Source organism: Larimichthys crocea, chromosome XVIII (assembly GCF_000972845.2).
Source record: "Larimichthys crocea isolate SSNF chromosome XVIII, L_crocea_2.0, whole genome shotgun sequence".
In the NCBI taxonomy this organism is placed as follows: Eukaryota; Metazoa; Chordata; class Actinopteri; family Sciaenidae; genus Larimichthys; species Larimichthys crocea.
In genome coordinates, this window is record NC_040028.1 from 16,164,924 (window position 1) to 16,186,116 (window position 21,193).

At 41.8% G+C, this 21,193-nt stretch overlaps 1 protein-coding gene across 3 annotated transcripts in view; it reads left to right on the plus strand.

Annotated features, from left to right (window-relative positions):
- frmpd4 (FERM and PDZ domain containing 4) overlaps positions 1-21,193 on the plus strand; it is a 31,774-nt gene that overhangs the window by 3,630 nt on the left and 6,951 nt on the right. Inside the window, exons 1-10 of one of the 3 annotated variants that reach the window (XM_019263167.2) lie at positions 2,701-3,561; positions 10,254-10,370; positions 15,912-16,072; positions 16,368-16,470; positions 17,497-17,542; positions 18,509-18,613; positions 19,623-19,730; positions 20,121-20,252; positions 20,688-20,807; positions 21,017-21,153. In XM_019263167.2, coding sequence (XP_019118712.2) covers positions 3,521-3,561; positions 10,254-10,370; positions 15,912-16,072; positions 16,368-16,470; positions 17,497-17,542; positions 18,509-18,613; positions 19,623-19,730; positions 20,121-20,252; positions 20,688-20,807; positions 21,017-21,153 — 1,070 coding nt within the window. In that variant the 5' untranslated portion in view covers positions 2,701-3,520. Of the gene's footprint in view, positions 1-2,700; positions 3,562-10,253; positions 10,371-10,556; positions 10,789-15,911; positions 16,073-16,367; positions 16,471-17,496; positions 17,543-18,508; positions 18,614-19,622; positions 19,731-20,120; positions 20,253-20,687; positions 20,808-21,016; positions 21,154-21,193 lie in introns of those variants that run through there. The other 2 variants (XM_027291001.1, XM_019263168.2) reach the window with 2 other exon arrangements.

Sequence of the window (21,193 nt, forward strand, 5' to 3'; positions counted from 1 at the left end):
TCTTCCTTTTATATCCTTGAGTGACAGTGCTGTAACCAGAGTATGGTTATACAGAGTTTCCCACTAAAACATCAGTGTTTCAAGGCTATACATGTACGCAATGAGGCACTGCGATGTCCTCTTAATAGACCTTATTTTTTATGTCATAGGAGGAAAAGCACAGTAATTAATAGCTGTGATCGATTGATGGCTGCACACCATTTAGATGTGTCTTTGGCTTCCTGGGATACTTAAATGTAAAATGGAGTTTTCGCTATGTTAGATATAGATTAGTTAGTATCAAGTAGCAAGTTAGGAAAAAGAATAAGTTGTCTAATAAGTTAGCAAATGTCCATGGTGTGCCCTGCCTTCTGCCCAGTGCATGCTGGGAGAAGCTTCAACCCTCAGTGACCCCAAATGTAGACAACAAATGAATGGATGGAAATACCAAACATGACCCGTCAGTAACCTACAGCCTGCACTCTAACACTGGGTGTCGAGCATCTTGGCTGTATCCCCATTATGTCGTTTTATTCACTCCACACAGAAAAGGCTACAGCCTCAGCGGCACTACTTTGAACTTTATCAGCAGGTGTAATGAAACTAGCAAACCAAATCCATAATCTTTTTCTAAGCGTGGCATAACTCAGCCAGGTAACACTTCACTTCTTATCCCAATTAGTCACACCGCTGAATATTCATGGAGAACCAGCATTCGGATCTTTAAACTCCCTCCTAAAAGCTGTTTAATTCACTGAATAAATCAGCCGTGACACAGGCATAATTTGCATCGATCGAACAGATTGGGAAGGTTGAGGTACTGAGGTGGCTCAAAAATGTAGATGCATATTGACAAGCGCGCACAAACAACCAAACAAAACCGCGGCAGATGAGTGGGTTAAGTGCGGTTTTCCGAGGGCAGCTTGCTGTTGTGCACATCTGGTTGAGGTCCAAAGACCACTAATGCTACATTGTTGGGATCAGAGGGAGGTAAAAGCTACAGCGTCACATTAATGTACAGCACAGTCTATAATGCTGCTCAGTCTGCAGTGTTTTCATACACTCGATGTCTCACAGTCCTATTCTGCTATTGCCTGACAAAATGTGTCCTCGAGCTTTTTTACATTCATGCCCTTGCTATCTAGCATGGTTAGCAATTTATTCAGAGTGGTTATGCTCTTCTTAAAGGTGAACGACGTGATCCAAAGTCAGGACTTTGGACACTGCTGTGTTTTCAAGTGGCAGAGCGTGCCAGAATGAGTGAAATCAGCTGTTTTTAAAGGGACTCAGAGAGAGGAGAGGAGAGTCAGGGATCAGCAGGGCAGTGGGGGTTTTATCGGTCAAAGCTTCAGCCATAGTCTCCTTAGCTCACGCTCCTGTCTGACCCTAATATCCCCTGCCACTCATGTCGGCCTCTGGGCCGCGAGCCCAAATGGACAAACACGACCGTCCAGAATACGCTAGGTCTCTCAATCCTTGCAGCAGTTGCTGTATATAGTCAGACAGTGTGCTAAACTGTTGCGTTCCTGAATTGGATTAACATAATGGCACATCAATTTAAGCAATTGCATCATCTTCACATATCTCAAGTAAAAAAAATGTAAAAATCCGCAGGTTAACCTTCTTTTCTCTTTTTTTTTTACACATCAAGTTGCATCTTTTCTGTGGCAACAAACATTTCTGAGCCTGAGTGGAAGTGACAACATTTTTTATTGCATGTATCACTCTCAGCAAAGGCACATTGACTCACCCTGCAGAGCCTTACGAGCTGTGGCATTTTAATATAGGGTGGTTGCTACTTGACTGCGGAAGCAGTAACAAACCGTGGCTTGAAATTCCCCAACCAGTATTTTGCATTGTATGTATTTGTATTTATTCACCCATTACTGGCTGACATTTGTATCAGTTGTAGTGTTTATTATTCTGTCATGCGTCCCAGAAGAGATTCACAGTGAATATAATCAGGTCTCCTTTTTTACCTTCTAAGTTACTTTTGACAGTGCTGTTGCATAGATGAGTGTTATGTCTGTTCCCACACTTTATTGACTCGTTGAGGGGAATTTATTGATGGCAGTAAAACTCTGTATTCAAATATAATTTCTAGGAGCAGGTACCTCTTGTGGAATATATTTGATGTAAGCTTTATCTAGCTGTGTGATTCACAGATCAGGATAACAGACATAAAATGGTCTTTATTCTTTTTCATCAACCTGTCTGAGGCACACGAAGAAGTATCAAACCTCCCTGGATCAGAGACGAGGCTAATTGGCTCTTGGCAGATTTCAAGTCTGTGCTGTTTGATTCTTAACCTGGAGATGAAACTGAAACGGGATGTTATCCTCTGCTTTAAAAAAAATAAATTCAGTCTCCTGCTTATTTATCGGCTTTGGACCCCGACGTGAAATAGAAAGTCCCCAAACACGCCGAAATTGCATCTTCAGATAGATGGAGAGAAAATATGAAAATTTATGGAGATGCATTTCGATCTAAAGCAATATCACAGAGAAAATGCAGCTGACTACTTGAAGCACAGTGAATCACAATATCCCCCCTCCCCTTTGGGCATCGATTAATCACACGAACTCCAGCTTTTGTTCTCCACAATGAAATTCAGTTCTGCACACGGCGATCTAATGCCGATTGCTAAAATGTTTGGAGGCCCTTTCGTGAATGGCCTTATTGAGAGTATAAGCATTTTAGCAGCTGAACTGTTTTGAAAGGTCAAAACGAATACAGCGTACAGTATGGGCATCCTAATGTGCAGCTGTGAGGCAGAGACCTCAGCTGGGGAGGGGGGGGGACACATAAGGTCCTTCCTCTCTCTCTCCAGCTGCTCTCGCTTCTCCCTTGTTGCATTATTGTGCACATCATGCAGCGTGTCCCTGTTGTTTCACCTCTGTCATCCTTTTTCCAAACCATGCTCCTGCCTTCTGGAAACACACCACATGGCTGAGGATTGATGAGGCAAGCCCTCGGGGAATTCTTGGAAGCTGGCTGCATCCTTTTAGTAGTAATTCTTGTGGCCCTTGCTACCATACAACATCCTCTCACATTCCTCTTTCCTCTCTCTTCTACTCTCATCTCTCACCACCACCACCGCCGCCGCCGCCACCACCCCTGTCCCTCCCTCTCTCCCTCTGCCCCTGGCTCCGGCTCTCTCTGCCTCTCTCCAAAGCTGTTGTTACTGTGCGGCTCCCGCACATCATTCCACCGCGATGGAAATTAAATGAAGGTGGCTTAACGCAGCTAACAGAGGCATGCTTTGAAGGATGTAACCGGGGGAAGCTGCACTGCCAGATCCTTTTCCATGGGCTGTGGATTTGCGCTGCTGATGCGAGGACACAGCAATCACTCAGGCATGCAGAAGCCCAAACAACAGGACTAATCTCTCCACCTGACTAGTGGAAGCTCCACTTTTCTTTTTTTTTCTTCTTTTTCTTTCTGATTCATTTATTCCTCGCTGCCAAAGACAGTGTGGGACAATGGAGCCAGAGTGAAGTAGATGTTAGATTTGTAGCTTTGACTGCAGTCTGCAGCACACATGGATGTGTTCAGCTTTGTGAAGATGCCAAAGCTGTCAGGGTGAGTCCGATGGATGCTGCTATGTGTTTGCCTTGTGTCTGTGCATGAGCCTGTTCGTTCTGTAGCAGGTGGCGTTATGTACGTTCATGTAGGCGCGATTGAGAGAGAGGGAGAGGGGGGGGATGATAACACGGGTATCACATGTGGAACGGGGGGTGATTAAAAATGCTGAGTTATTGATAGCTCGAGAGAGCAAGTTGTGCAGTCATGTATGATGTGAAATGAATGAGCAAGTGAGGTTGATGGGAACGGGGGCGGATGCAGAAGCTGATGCGGCTCATGTATCGAAAACTGTCTGTATCGAAGTTCATAAAATTTCTCACGCTGCAGATGGTGGTTATGGTTTGTTGCTTTTGTGTGTTTTGTGGTGTCATGGCGACATGCGTGTTCTGGAAAAATCAACCACCACGGGGTTACCAAATCAGAGCAGAGTTCTGAGTGACTTTTGGTAGTGCAATATAAGCAAATCCTCCTTACATAAAGACACATAAATGATCTGTTTTGTGCATTACAGTCAATAAATATCAGTGTTCAGTCATTTAATATTGTATTAGTGGTGAATAACAGCCGGAACAGGAGGACAAACAGCTGAATTTTTGCTGTATTAGCAATAAAAACAAAGAAAAAAGGACAAACACAATGTTTTTTATTCTTATTCTAAATGTCTCTGTAAGAGAGAATATATATTGGTTAGTTTTGTTTTGCATAAAGTGATGGCGAGTGTTTTATTATGTGAAACATACGTTAAAACAGCAGCCAGAGGAATTCATTCATTGCTGACACCTCACCTTGTGCACTCAGATTGAGTTGATCTGCCCCAGCGGGCAGTAATCCTCCTAGAGGATTTGGCTCCATCAGAAACACTACAGACCACTAGTGGTGGGAACAGCTGATCATAAATGTGAAATATTAAATGAGAAGCTCTGTGTGTGTGTGTGTGTGTGTGTGTGTGTGTTTTCTGTGTGTGTGTGTGTGTGTGTGTGTGTGTGTGTGTGGCCATTCAGTGCATTTCATTTCACTTATGAGTCATCAACAGACTGCACTGGCATTTTTTCTTCCTTTAGTAGACAGAATGATTATGTTGGAGAATTACTCTAATGTTGAAGACGCGTAATATCACACCTCAGCATTTTCTATCACATTCCTACAGGAAAGCAGTGGCAGGTAGCCCGGGATTTTCCATCGGATGATAGGACCGTTTCTTTTTTCTTTTTCCTCCCCACTTAGTATCCCCTCCATGGCAGCATTTATGATGCGGCTCCCAGCGGACCACCAACGTCACTGCATCCTGTCACTGTTAATAATGCCACACAATGCTGCCACTGATTATGAGTTACCACTGCTACACTGGCATTTGTTGTTTTTTTTGTGTTGTTGTTTTCTCCGGCTTCAGCTGCCAGCGAGAATTTAAGTCAGCAGGATGTTGTTTTTTTTGCCAAAGCTGATAGAAAAATTGTCCAGAAAAGCCCGGCGTATGTACTTAGAGATCTAAAAAGAAAGGCGACGTTTTCCCTCATTGTCTCTCGCCTTCTGCCTCACAACGCCCCCAGATGTGTCTTCTGCTGTCACGAACAAAAAGCACGCTCTTCTTTCTTTGTTGTGCGTTTTAAATCGAGCAAATGTTTCCACGTTTGATGTTCTTTTAATGAAACTCACACTCTTTGAGCCATTTGAGCAAAGAAGTTAAAGCTGCTCTGTTTTTGTGTAACATCCTGTGGGTGTTATAAATGGTTTGCCGGCAACAGCGGTGTTTGGCTACTGAGCATGAACTTCATGTAATAAAGTGAAAACAGTCAATTATCGCTCAGTCGGCTGTGATTGCACGACTCGGCATGGTTACTTAAATGTATGAAGGCATGCATGCTTTAAAAAAAAGTTCAGATTATTTGTTATTGTATGATACAACTACGTTTAGTCATCCTTCGATGCAATCATCACATGTGTTAGTGAAATGTTTGTCCTCAACATGCATGACTTCATTCCAGGCTGTCTGTTTCTTTAAAGGAAATCTATTATATGAGCCATTGTTCGCCGTGTTTTGACTGCAAACTTTTTTTTCGCACAGGAAATCACTGGTCCGGACACAAATTGATTAGCCTAAATGTTCATCAGAGTACGCAAAGACCCAAAAGATCTGTCATTTGTATGGCCCCGTTCACAGGAGGCGAAGAGTAGCTCAGAAATGGCTCAGGGTCAGAAACGAGAGCCAGCTGGCTGGTGGACGAGATCTCAGGCAACCATTTATTTATTTTTCGTGTGTGTGTGTGTGTGTGTGTGTCCTTTGGTGCTTTTAGCATAAAAGCAGCGAGTAGCACAATGAGGTGCAGGAAAATTCAAGCCTAGTTGCCCACAGGGTGAGTTCATCACTATATTTGGTTTTATATAGAGCACTGTGGAGCAGAGCAGGCCTTGGGAGAGTGCAGAGTAATAATGAAACCATAATAAAAACATGTTTTTCCTGATTCTCGTGTCCATCTTTTAACAGCAGTATATGAACTTACCATGCGGTCTAATGAGAAAAGCTCCAGGTTGATTCGAGCACTAACCTCATTTGTAAGATCGTAGTGTTTAAACAGGTAAACTGGAGACTCGCTCGCAGAGAAATAGCAGCAGGATCGTAGTGGGTGGGCTGTTTCCCAGATGCAGTTTTTATTCCCATCCAGAGGAGATTAACTAACCAAAAACCTTTCTATATAGAGGCACCAGAGAGCTGCTCAGGATAGTGCGGTCTCCCATGGCAACAATATCAGTGCTTCCAAAGACAAACACAGAAATACAATATTCAGCTAGAATAGCTGAGGGAAAACAGACACTCTGGTTTCTGAAGTGAGTGTTATTGTGTAGAGAATCTCAATATTACTGCATGATATACAAAATTCTGATGTCACGTCATCATCGTTTGCTTTTTATATGCAATTGGCTGTGTTTTCTCGTCCGACGTCAAATAAACAAAAGCTTAAAGTGGATGTGAAAATACGTCACAGAACGGGCAAGAACAGCAGCAATTACGTGTAACTACATGGTCAGCAGAATTTTTGAAGTGACTGATAGTTTTTACTTTAACAGCAGAGCATAAATAGCAGATTGGATGTTCTTTTGTTCTGCTATACTAATCAAAGGATTAGAGCCAAGGTAGTTGTGGTGGTGGTGGTTGGAGAAGTCAGGCAGAGGGCAGATGTTTTCTGAAACACCAGGATGGAGGCAGTAGTCTAAAAAAAAAGAAGAGGAGGAATAAGGCCTTTAATCAGAGAGGTTCCTCTCTGTCTGAGCCACTTCTCTGCTCGGCCTCCTCCCAGGAGATGGTCATCTCATCCGTCTCTCCACAGATTTCGTATCCAAACAGAATCACATTAGCGGTCTCGCTCTGCGCTAAGAGTCTCTGTTTAATTCAAGAACACAAGAGAAAGCAAGCGGCGTCACTGCCTCTTCACCGTGTAGCTCAAGACACACTTGTAAAACTGCACCCACCCACCCCATCGCTCGAGGAGAGCGAAGAAATGCCTTTCGTTTTAATCCAAGTTTGTAAAAAATAAAAAAAAAGGTGGGTGTGTGCTCGGTGGCAGATAATAACAGCGGAGTGAAGGCGGTTTCAGATCCACAACACGCAGTGGATTCAAGAAATTCAAAAAGACTTTGAACATTCTGTCTTTTAAAACTACAAATAATGTGGATTATTTTGTATTTCATGCAGCAGAAAGAGGCTGAGACTGGATTCCTGTATTCAATTACACACACCAAACTGGCTTGCACCGGAAGAGAATAATGTAATGCTTAATTGATGATGGCATATGTAAAGAAAAATTGAGATTAATATGCCTCTCTGGACCTGTTGGAGATACTTCCCTCTCTTTTACCCAATGCATGCCGGGATATAAGCTATAAGAACCAATAACAAAATGAGTATTGTCCTCTGAATGTCATACACAGAGTTACTCATGCAAAACTTTTCCGAACCCCCCATGCAAAAAAAATCCATATCTTTAATTCTCACCGCGTGTGACGTCAGGCCCCGTGACTCTACAGTGTGGTTTCATATAGCCGAACCCTCATGGAGATTGTTGTTGTAAATTATTCAGACTTAACTTGAGTGTCTGCGTTGGAATGTGCTCTTCCCCTCGAGCTTGCGGCTTACCTACAACGCAAAGTTACTCCTTTACATTGGCTTAAGACTTCAACCTTTTTTCGTGAACGCACTCGACGAATGCCTCTTCATTGCCAAGCTTCGGTATTCGGAGAGATGAAAAGGGAAAGTGAACTACCGTGATAAAGCAAGGATCACATTGTTCATGCAAGTTTTATGAAGGACTGAAAAGTGATCTTTTCCTCATCTCTTAGACGTTGCAATTAAATCTTCCAAATTATAAATGATACTTTTTTGGATGACAGACCATCGCCACTGTTCATTTTAAATAAAGAGATCAAGATTGACGCACGAGACCTTTAAACAAAATTGCGCCGTCGTCTTCTAATTTAGAAGATGAGACCCTGATCTCTGTCACTGTGGTAGCAAATGCTTTAATGCATTGCATTGTACTTTATTGATTTTTTAGGAACTGTGAGTCATTTTTCCTTTTGTTGTTGTTAATGTCTGTTAAAGATTCCTCTTTGCTTGCCGCTGAACAGTGAAGTCAGCAAAAATCCCTAAGAGATTCACAAACAAGTCACCATGCATTCGGTACTTTTAGTGCAATTTGTCCTGGGAGAATTCCTCTGGGAACATGCATCCACTTCCAATTTTTTTATTCTAATTGTCCTCCCTCTGACTCTTGGGTAACCTGTTCATGAATTGTGCAGCATGGCTTGCCCACTTGGCGCTCGATTACTTAGTCCGATGTGACTGTGGAGGGCATCATTTATTAATGCGGGCTGAGGAAGATCAGTTTCACTGTCCACCAGTGGGTGAAACCTTTCCAGCCTCTCTGTAAGCCTGAAGTGCTGCGACTCAGTGGCATAATGCACCTGCTGCCTGCAGACAAAAGAAATCAAAGATCACAGTATCTATGACTGTGCCGTCAATACGAAGACGCTGTGGCTGAGGCGCAGAAAATGGATTTTGGGGGACAGTTTGTCAGTTCTGAAACACAATTTGAAGGCACGGCGTCTGAAACTGTAAGTACAGTGTGCTTTATTAGGCTGTAGACCTTTGGAGAAATGTCAACCATAGTGTCGCTAAAGGTGTAATCCTCCAAAAAAATACAGTCATTATAAAATATCATTATTTTTGCCGCAATCCTTTGACCTTTTATACGTCACATCGCTTGCCTCATGTTAACATGTTGGCTTTTTTCTCAGGAGCTGAAATGGAGGGTAACAAGTAGGACTCATCAATGTGGTGAACATTGCTCCAGCGGTGTCAGACAGTATTCAGTGTCCACACACATCATTTGAGCTGCAGGAAATGTGTTTCTAAATATACACCATCGAGGCCTGCTCCAAGCTAATGTACTGTGGGTCAGATAAATCCATATCCATGTGGAAACACTAATATCACACACTGTATTGGGAAAGAAATCACATTGCTTCCTGTGCTCAACTTCAAACGTGGCACACAAAAAGAAAAACATCTATAGTAGATGTTCTCTAATGAATTAATTATGATTTAATGCACCCAGAGGTAGTGGGTTTGTTTTCATTTTGTAGACACGTGCCCAACTCTTGCACTGAACAGCTTTACAATATGTTCCTCCTCTCAGCTTATACATTGTAATATTTTATTCATATCTCATGAGACGGGCACGTGTGCCCATGCAGACAGACAGACAGACGTGTTCACGGGGACACCCACACAAAATACACACTCTAACGCATACAGGCACGGCGGCGCGCAAGCAGCACAATTTATTATCGCCGGTACAGTAACTAGGGAAACATTTAGAGGGAAAGAAAGAGGAGCTTTGAATAATGAATGCGGAGAGCCCTGTTACACGGCAGACAAGCCTTTGAAGTGACATAACTTACTGTCACCGCTTTCAGAGCATCACCAGCGTGCAGAACACAAAGACAGAGATAAAGGAAAGACGAGGACGACGACGGTGGTGGTGGTGGTGGCGATGGTGATGAAGGGACTGCAGACAAAAAGACGGATGAAAACATTTTAACCAGTTACAGTTCTGCTGAATACCTCCACTCTGCCAACCTGTAGCACAGAGTATACACAGATGATGATGTTTGGTTCAGACTGAGATTTAGACAGGTGCTACAATAGCCTAACAATTCATTGTTTTGTGAAAATGATGCTTGTATTCTCTGATAAACTTTATCAAATTCGTCTCGGAAATTAAGCAAATCAAATAAAGCACTTTATAAGAACACTCCTCTGGGCTTTCTTTTTCTAAAGATTGTGCTGACGTCTAGAAATAAAACCAATTTCATGCCTCTTAAAGCACAAGAGTGAGGCATGACAACTCCGCCTGTGTGCCTCGCTTACGTAATTAATTTGATTTGTATTCGCTGAGTGAACTCTGCCTATGGAACATTGTTTATCACGCTGGAATAAGACATCACTTGGGTCGAATCGCTTCATATCAGCCTGTGACTAATTCACGTCTGTTAAGATTTAAATATCTTCATGACAATTATTAGGTCGAAATTCCTTTGGCAAATTGTTTTTACACTGTTTTTTATGCATGTAGATGAAACCACATTTTATGATATAAAGTTGATCTATGTTTATTCTTCCCCCCCCCTTTCAGCCACAGGACCAAATCCTCCGGCTGGCCGCCCCCGTCAGGGACCTGGAGCTCTTCGCAGGGACCCCCCAATGGATGGGACATGGGCACCAATAGAGAGGGGCGTGACTGCTACATCAAGTAAGTGCCCTGTGTTTAAAGAAACAGAGGGGGAGCTTTCTCTGTCCCAGATGTTTCAGATGCTTTGCCAACCTGTGATTATTCCAGCCACGTCACTGCCTCCACACTGTCTCCATCTGTGCATTCAGAATACTGATTCTCTGTTCTCCTCTCACTGCTGCGCACACTCCATGCCCCTGCCTCCTCTCACTCTCTCTCTCACACACACACATACACCCACGTTGCTCTTCATGCAGTCGCTCCCAAATGCGAGGCGAGTTTGTGTGCGCACGCTTGCCCGCTGATGAAGAAATTCACCTGCGCGGGGACTTTGTTTTGATCCGAGAGTCTGCGCAGTTCCTCAAAGGATGCTGGGTTCTAGCGTTATCGGGGTAATTGATCCTTCGTAATTGGCTCTTCTGGATATCTGAGCAGGCAGGTAAAAAGAAACTCTCCGCTGGCTCTTTATATGTCTGTGTGCACGTGCTCCAGTGTAACAAGTGAGCGTTTTGCTTGTCTCTTTATCTGTTCTCTGTCGATTCGGCTGATCTCTCCTCTGTGTTTGCACACCAGAGTCGTGCAGCATGCATTCATACCAGACCTAAAAATACTGCTGCATTTATGAACCTCTGTGCATACTAGATTTGATTTTTTTTTGTGCACAATCATTCAAACATCATGCACAGTAGTTTTTGTGTGCCAGATTCATCTCTCTAATGGGTACAAAAATCCTCTATATTTGCATGGCATATGGGAATAAGGTGCTGGGCACTTGTCACACATGGGTTATAGCATGGGAAGCATGATGTCAGAGGAGTTATATAAGAAGTAAGGAGCAGTGAAAGTGCTGGATGCAGAGTGAGCCTGATCACGGAGGCCGTTTTGGCTCCGGCTTTGGCTTTCTAAATTTGAGGAAGACTCATGAATAAGCAATTGTCTGCTTCTGTGATTGTCAGTGGCCATCTGAGTTTGTCAAGGCTACAGGGCGCTGATACTAAATTGTTCTATCTTTCGGCAGAACACATGTCTGGCCTACGTGACAGGGAGCGCATGAATAAAGCAATGCTGTTTAATATTTACAGTGTGACTCACTGTATTTAACATAGATGTTTTTGAGACTGCTGTGACTATATATAGTGGAGGATTGGTCAACGCTGTGACAGATTCAACGGAGACGTCTCATTATAGCAGGATTCTTTTCAGCTTTAAAGAGCTCATCAAAACTTTTACCACATTTAATAGACAATGCTTGATTTCTATCTGGCAGGTTTGGAAAATTCACAGTCCTCTAAATGAGAAAGAGTGACACAGCAAAAAAACAAAAAAACAATATAAACTGGCTGTGACTGCATAATTTTAAAAAAAGGTTGTGTTCTAGGCAGGATAAATATATCCGCCTCAGCACCAACAAATTCTGAGCCGTGTCAAAGCAGCCTTTCAAAACAAGAGTAACAGGATATTGCTTTTGGTAATGAGCTTATGCCACTTTGTCCAAATATGCTTCATGAAAACAAGAGTGGAAAATAGTCACAGTGACAGTCACTTTTTTTTTTTTGCTCATCTTGTTGCTCACAGTGCAGCTTCTGATTGCTATATAGAGTGTTGTGTTGAGCTACACTAGCAGCTAATGAGTATGATTAGAGACCATTAGATGCATGGCTGTCTGCACAATGGGAATCCGGCCATGTTTAGCAGGTGGCCATGCAGGGGAGGAGACTGTACTCTTCCTGAATGCACAGGTCCATATGGTTTTGATTTGTGCACAAGCTGTTAAGAGCTTTTTTTTTTGAGAGATTAAACCTGTCGCACAAATTAAAAAGTAAGTGTTTCTTAGAGGAAGCTTTAGAAATATAAAGTGATAAGAGTTGGTACGAGCTCGTACGAAACAACATGTTTTTATGTTGGAAGAACAAAAAAATGCATGCTGCATTTAAAGGACCAGTGTGTAGGATTTAGTTCTGAAGGTGTAGTTGCTGATTGCACCCTCCTCGCTTCATCCTATTGTCTCTCTGAGCATGAAGAATAAACTACAGGGGCTGCAAAACATGCAAAAATACTTGAAACACCCTATCTAGTTAAACATGGCGGACCTGCATTTGTAGATATAAAAGACTCGATTATATACTCATGAAAACGTAGTTATGCATATTCTATCACATTTGTGTAATATTCTGTAAGTAAATCTTGCACACTGGACCTTTTAAATGTTAAAATTATAAATTACTGATATATTTGACATACTGGCTCTAGCTTTAACAGGCCTGTGTATGTGTTCTGAAATCCTGCAGTGGGTCTTTTATGACTGTAATATGTTGCCTGCTCTCACTAGTGGATAACGATTTCACCCTGCAGTCCTGCTCAATAATACGACATACCAGCCTGCCAGTACCATGACAGAGAAATATTATAACACATTTCCCGGCTGGTTGTTATTTATACGGTCCCAGAAATGGAATTTGTTAAAGTAGCTACCAAAGGAATAAAGTTATTTGATCTTATTTAACACATTTTCTTATTTTTAAGATGACAGTCGGAGCGATTCTTACCTCGGGTAAATACGGTGCCCGGAGAACCTACTCAGCTCATTATTCTTAATTCCACCTCCACCTTTTTGGTCTCGTTACCGCAGGCTTTGCACACCCCAGCGCCGATCTCTGTGCCTGCCCATATTACTGCACCACGCTGCTGCGAAACGAGATATTTCTGCTTATTTGAAGAATTAATAAATGCACTTTTTTTCCCCCCCAAATACAGAGTTTGAAATGTCTTTGTTACTCATGTTTATTTATGTGTCGTATACAAATCATATATACCTTCTCACAACGATTTATTTATATATATTTCACAGCTGGAGGGTTCATGTGTTTTGCATTTTATCTCCTTGGTAACCATTTTCACTGACTTTTATAATATTGTACAGTGGTAAGCATAACGGCTGTTTTATGTACAGTAAAAAACTGGTGTGGAGTATCCACATCTGTTTTTTTACCCCCCCAAAAAAGTTTGTATGAATAAATACAGCAAGAAAATTGGATTCCACCTACTCACTTCAACAAAATTTGCATGCAGGAAAGAGAGAGGGTTGCTGTCTTTATCTTTTTATTACACCTTATTGCAGATTATCGAAGTCACCAATGGAAGGCTCGGGGTTATGTCATTTTTAATTGAAACAAAGAGGATAATATCTTAATTGCAAATACATGTATTATGCCCTCTGCATAATACTCACGCGGCGCGCATATTATATTAACTTGTATTATCGTTTCAATTGAATCAGAAGCACATTACTTTTGAGGCCTTTGTTTAATTACCATAACAACGAGATTGGCGGCCCCTGCCAGCATCGGCGTGCCGGCGGGTCAGATCTTGCACAAAAATCCGCTGGATTCTCTTACAACACGAGTACACAACTTCAGTCTTATCACGAGTTATCGTTTGGTATTGTTACAAAGGTCTCATTACATTATTTATTCCTTCTTTCCTCTGCATGGCAAAGGCATGGAGAGCGAAACAAGGGAGCAGGAGGAGGGATAAGAACGTCAGATTTATGTCAAATGTTTTGATTTTGAAGACACCTTCAAGGAGGTGGGTGCAGTAGAGGATGCCGGCCGTGGAAATCTTTGGACCTTCAGCTGATAGGAAATGGTAAAAGAGGAGGCTGTGTGGTTGATTTAGAGCGTTTCGACTTTTTAACCTCGCTATATAAAAGCCAGGTTTTACTAGAAATGTCTAGTAAAGTCAGTGTTTACAGAGTGGTTGTACTATTTATCTTTCTTTGTCCTATATTCTTTTCTTTTGGATTAGGGTTATGAAAGGGCTGAGCATTTGATTCACACACATAAAATGTCTATTTCAAGGTGTGAGAGCGTCACAGAGAGTGGGTTCACTGTCAGTTCAGGGCTGATATCACCTCAGAAGATGAAAGTTGGAAAAACAAAATGGTATAAACAGTCTTCCCACCTCCTTTCCGTTATCTGTTTACCAGCTCCATTTTACATCCTGACAGAGCACACGTTCAAGATGTTTTTCTAGTTTGCAGCTTTTGGGAGAGAATCGTCGATTCCAAAACATCAGCTGACAGTCACTTCGCTTCGAAACATCTTGCTGTCCTCGTCTTTTTTTCATAGTATTGGGATTGCGATTGACAGATCTCACTGTGTCTTTGTGCCACGAAAGATTAATTGTTAGTATTTAGTGGTGAATAGTACATGTGTCAAGAATAACTGTGAATTACACACTGTCTGCCCACGGCTCTAATTAACCAACATTGTTGGCACCATACGGAGCTGCTACTGCTGCTGCTGCTGCTTTTGCAGCCAGAGAGAGTGGAGAAAACTCTGATCAGACGATATGTGAAAGATATAAACAGTTTGTGCACGTCTCAGGAAGCTAAAAGAATAATAACCACGGACAAAGGAAAAATACATCAATCAGAGTAAATGAGGTTCAAACCGCACGGCCTTTGTTTGCAACCAGCTATTAAGGGCAGGATTCGTACCGTCATGGAGATGGCAAGTCTCATATTCAGGTTTCAACAGCAAGACACAACAAGACATCAAACCTGTCGTGCGTCGTCGTCAGTGTGGCCTATTCTGTTACACACACACACAGTAACAGTAACAGTGTGAAAACTACAGTCTGCAATGTGAGAATACAAACATTGGAGCTTGATTACCATCGCCCACATGTTCCATCTATTTTTGCACCAATGTTGTTACAAGACAATCTGACATCTTGCCCTTAAACATTTTGGGGATTTAGACATGAGGTAAACAAATATAGTAATAAAATATAGTAACTACAGTCTGAGCTGTCATTGTTTCTTGGAGATATTCAGCACTCATATTTTGAAATTGGAACACTGAACATTTAAAATGCTTTGCATATAACCTGCACAAACTGCTACAGCTCTTTTCATTCTAAAACATATATTTATTTCCATTTTTTTAAATATTTTTTTTACCTACTGTTTGCTGTGCACCAATAACACCAAGACAAATTCATTGATTCTGATTCTGAACCGCATCTTAACGATTATTTTCCATTATCGATTAATCGCGCGGTCTACAGAATGTCAGAAAATTGCATCGCATCGCAAGTTCTCCAATGTTTTGATTTGTCTGTCAGTATTGCATCGCAAGTTCTCCAATGTTTTGATTTGTCTGACCAACTGTCAGTATTTAATTTTACAATCATATAAAACAGGGATATGCAGCATAAATTCACAGAATGTTTTGAAGTTTGTGCTTAAAATTTGACTTAAACGATGAGTCAGTTACCAAATCAACTAACCAATTAATCCACTAATTGTTTCAGTTGCAGTTGCAGTTGAAATTATTGCATATTTAGGGTGAATATTTCTTATATAACAGCAGTTTTCTTCAATATTCAGAATTAAATCTACCACTCATGTGCTGTAATCACTGAACGCACACTGAATACAGCAAACTTTTCCATAGTAACATTCTTATCATATTTTTTCCAAACAGTCACTACACTGCAAAAACAACCAGCAGTTATGACAGAAACAAATATATGGAAATATATTTCTTCCTCTCACAGCCACGTCTCCCACAGCAGCTCCCTGGAGGAGGTTCGTCTGGACGGGGACAAGTTTGTGCCACCAGCGCCCCGGAAGGTGGAGATGAGACGAGACCCAGTGCTTGGCTTTGGATTTGTGGCAGGCAGTGAGAAACCTGTGGTGGTGCGCTCAGTTACACCAGGTAAAGTGCTCCATCGATACGGTGATCTCTAATACAACGGTGACTCACTCTATCTGTGGCCATTATTAACGCGTTCCCCCAAACAAAATGAAATCCCCTTTAAAGTGTAGCCAGAAAGAAGCAAGGAAAGAACCCACTCAGGCTGAAGCTTACCTCTATGATTCATTGATTTTAACAATGAGTAAGCATTCGTTACAGCCTTGAGCCACAAGACAGGAAAGCAAGAAAATCAAGAAAAATGTCATGACTGTGCACAGTTGGTACCACTTAACTCTTATTCGGTGTGTTTTGGCAGGGGGTCCATCAGAAGGCAAGCTGATCCCAGGGGACGAGATCATGATGATTAATGATGAGCCTGTCAGTTCAGCACCCAGGGAGAGGGTTATCGACCTTGTCAGGTATGACAATAGACTAAGGTGAGGTGCCATTTGCCTGCTGTCCATAATATGACAGTGCCTATAAAAGGTATTCACCTTTCCCCTGCAAGTTTTCATGGTTTCAGTGTTTAATCAAAGTCGATTGTCTTTTTTTTTTGACACTGATCAACAGAAAAATGTGAAAATAGATCTCTACATATTGAGGAAGTTCTGAGATTTCTTTCAGAATACATTAAATATGCTAAAAAAACATGTGAAAAGACTTTGGACGATATATTACTGAAATGTGGTTAAAACAGTTTTTCACCAGTTTTCAGTCCACTGAAATGTGGTTAAAACAGTTTTTCACCAGTTTTCAGTCCAGAATTTTTGTGGGCGGTCCTTTAAAGGGTGGCTCGATGACACGCTGAGGCCACCCTGAGCAGAGAGACAGAGATTCATTCATCTCACTCATAGTGTTTCAAAGTTAGTCATGTCACACTTGTCAATATTTGAAAGGCGCTATATAAGTACAATGGATTACCTGTGTGTAAACCATGTAACCCAGTCAAAGAGGAGGAAGAAGCACAAGTAAGATTTTCTTGTGTCCTTCATGGACTTACTATATATAGAAATATAGTCATTCTGATACAGATTTGCTGCATTTTTGGAGCCACCTGCTGCATTCACTGTGACTTAGCAATATGCTGGTGTTGATGTTTCGTCATGCGTCTCATTAGATTAATATCACTGACACAGCTGAGTGGCTGGCTGTGAGCGTTTGGTCCTTGTATGACCTGTGCGGCAGTCTGTAAACAGTACATTAGCAGAGGGAAAAGTGCCCATGTGGCCACTCCTTCACAGCTCCTGTGGCCTTTGAATGAGCTCAGTCTCTGCAGTGAAGCTAAGACGCTGGGAGGACACGGTGTTCCTCCCGCAGATTTCCACCATGACGTCTCAACAAACAAACAAACAAGCAAAGAAACAAATATATTTCAGACTTCCTTTAAGACAGTGTTTTGTTTATTTGTTTTTGTGATTAAAAATGATTTTTTTGGTTTCTTACAGGAGCTGCAAGGAGTCCATATTGTTGACCGTCGTTCAGCCCTACCCAGTAAGTCTTTCCGTATTCTATGAATGAAAAGGAATACATGCCAATGGGCTGTTTGTGTGTCTGTGAAGCTGATTTTTGTTGTCGACTCCATGAAAGCAAGTCATTAATCACGCCATATGTTTGTGCTGGCACTGTATCAGTAATGGCTTAGCTGAGTGTTTGAGCCCCGGCTAACTCACAGGGAGTCCAATTGCTGCAGTCTTTCCAAGGCGTCTCATGTTGTAGCGTCAGATCTTCGCAAAAAAAAGCCTCAGATGAACCTGCCACATCAACATTTACTCGAGTCACAGTGCACCAGATGGCGTTGAACACGCAGTGCCATGAGCACACATTCGGCCTTTTGTTTACAGCTCACATAATAAATCAGTGGGAATGGAATTCTGCTTGAATTCCCTCCAAAAACAGACCAAACATCAGCGCCGCGCTCACAGAAAATAACATATATGCAGGCGACTCTGATGAAATCTGGCGATTCTTAACACACCGTGACGGTAATTTTAATGTTTTTGTACCACGCAGCGTTTCCTGAAAGTGTCTAAATACATCCACTCATCGTGCGTTTCAATTAATCAATGAGTGTTTCAGAGGCTCAGCACGATGAGTGTTAACAAAGAGGCTTAACTTGAATAAGGATTTGATTTCCAGAAAAACATGGGTGTAGTATTCCACAATACTTAGACGACCAGGCAGCTCTTATAATCCAGCCTGTAATTGCTTCCGTTTACCAAGACGTTTCTTTGCAGCATCAATGACACACCAACACTGAGGGTGTCCTTGTGCCCTTAAACAGAGGCACCTTAATTGCATCAGCACCGAAGGCGGAGGATATGGAAATGGGAGGTTGTCATGTCTCAAGAAGTGAACGCGCCCTTGAATTTTGCAGAGCTGAAAACAACACGACTCATCTCCAGACGAACTGATTTCCTGTTTGTTTGTTTTTTCTCCTCCTTTCCCCAACCACAAAAGTCGCCCAAATCGGCATTCATCAGCGCAGCCAAAAAGGCCAAGTTAAAGACTAATCCTGTTAAAGTCCGCTTCGCCGAAGAGGTCATCATCAATGGCCAGGTCCCCGTAAGTCACACCGGACACTGATTCATTTTGTACACATCAAGGATCTGAACAGGAGACAGCAGCAGCAGACTTAAACACTAAAAAAACCGGCATAGAGCTGAGTTAAAATATTAGAAGACACGCATGAATAAGAAGTGCACCTCTTCCTCTTTTTTTTTTTTTGCTCATCATACTGCCATTACTGGGATGAAATAGAGAGCGTGTGGGTTTGATTGACTCAAAAAATGGGGACGCTCTCACAGAGAGTTTCCCTGATTTGTCGGATGTGTCACACAGAGAAGAGGTTTTTTTTTTTTCAAGAGAGCATCCACAAAGTAAGAACACCATTAGGGAGTCACATCCTCGGAACAAAGACACAGGATCATACATAAAAACCAGACAGTGTTTACTGAGGAAGATGTGTCATAGTATTGCTTTGTATTATTTTGACTACTATTCTGTCTCAATGAATCACAATAGGCTGCGTACATTTTTGTTTGACATTTTGGGAAACATGCTAATTTGTTTTATTGCTGAGAGTTAGATGAGAAAATCTATACACCGTTTTACAGTATCTGTACCCTTAAAATATGAAGCTATAGTCAGGAGAGCGTAACTTAGCATTAAGACTGGAAGGTAAAAACAAACACGCCTACCAGCGACTTTAAAAGGTCACTAATTCACATATTATATATTGTTTTTCAATCCTTCTGCAAGTCTCTGCTATGCTATGGTAAGCCAAAGGTCTCCTGACTGTAACATCGTAATTAATGCGGCTATAAGAGTGGTGTCAAATCTCTCCCAGCAAGAAAGCAACAATATTGTTACCTAAACTTACAAGTATTATTTTCCTTTAACCCACACAGACACTTTGAGTTCTTGAATATTGCAGTCATTTTCTCCCAGGCGTCCTCTAATTAGAGAATTTTTAAACCCAACTCCCACACACTTTAACCAACAGCGTTGGAAACGACTTTAAATTAGAAAAACCGAGATCTGTTGATCAAATGATTCTCATTCCGCCCCTCAGGAAACGGTGAAGGACAACTCCCTTCTCTTCATGCCAAATGTTCTGAAGGTGTACCTGGAGAACGGGCAGACTAAATCATTTCGATTTGACAGCAACACGTCGATTAAGGTGGGTACCATGAAAGAACCTCGCCCTCGCTGTGAATTGCAGTCGCGTAATCTGAAGTGACACTTAAACAGATGTTCACAGTTAAAATGTACATTATAAAACTCGGCCTTTGGGACCTTATCTAAACTCAAATTATGATTCAGACAAAAAAACATTTTGAACTTAATTAACAGTGGAGCTGAGGTTACATGATCAGCATTTACCTCGATAGTTGAAATCCTGATTTCATGTTCAGTGGTAGTTTCTTTTGCGTGTGTGTATGTGTGTGTGTGTGTTCGGCTGTGAAAATGATTAATGGTCATGACATCGATCTTAGCGACGAGGAGGCTGCTGCGTCTGCACGGCTCTCATATTGTATTAACTACTACTACTTTGTCTTTGTGAAAAAAGGATGTCATCTTGACCCTTCAAGAGAAGCTATCCATTAAGAGCATCGAGCACTTCTCCCTGATGCTGGAGCAAAGAGCCGAGGGGTCTGCCAGCAAACTCATGCTCCTGCATGAGCAGGAGATGCTAACTCAGGTGAGACAGCTCTCCTGGGTGCTGCTAAAAAGGAGACAGGCAGTTAAATAATAGACTTGACGGCAAAACAGATGACACCACCCTTGTCTTCAGTGTGCAGTGAGGTATTTTTGTATTGGTACGACGACAGAAGCAAAACTGCAGGTTCTTTATCAGTATGACTACGTATGAAAAATGTTAAAGGAATAGTTTAGACATATTAGGAAATATGAAAATCAATACATTTCTGTAATAGTCCCTCTGGGAAAAAACAATGCTTCTTGTTTTTACACCTAATTTGTCAAATAATAATAATAATATGTCAAACTATTTCTTGAATCACTGTCAAAATTTGACTCTTAATTTTAAATGTTGCATGTAACGCACTGTTTATCTGTGTGTACGCACTTGTTAGGAGACAATTCGACTAATTGGATCTTCTGACTTGTGCCCTAGGTGACACAGAGGCCAGGGTCGCACAAGATGAAATGCTTTTTTCGCATCACTTTTGTCCCAAAGGATCCCGTGGACCTGCTTAGGAGAGACGCGGTAGCATTTGAGTACCTATATGTTCAGGTAAATATCATCAGTTTATTTATATAGTAAAAGTCTTTAAATGTGCTGATCTGGAAACACCTCAGGACCAGGACCTGAGTCCTGACTTTAGACAATGACCTCAGCCAACACGTGGTTGCTGTAGGTGTGTTGTTGTCTCACATTTCATGATAAGGAGAGTAACTGAAGTGTAACCACCTCCTGTCCTCTCCCTCTCCGGGCTCTTCCAGAGCTGTAATGATGTGGTACTGGAGAGATTTGGGTCAGAGCTGAAATACGACACGGCCCTCCATCTGGCTGCCCTGCAAATGTATATTCTAACCATCAATACCAAGCAGTCCCAGAAAGTTTCCCTCAAGTATATCGAGTAAGTAGATTGGATTTTCGCATTTTGTTGTTTTTCCATG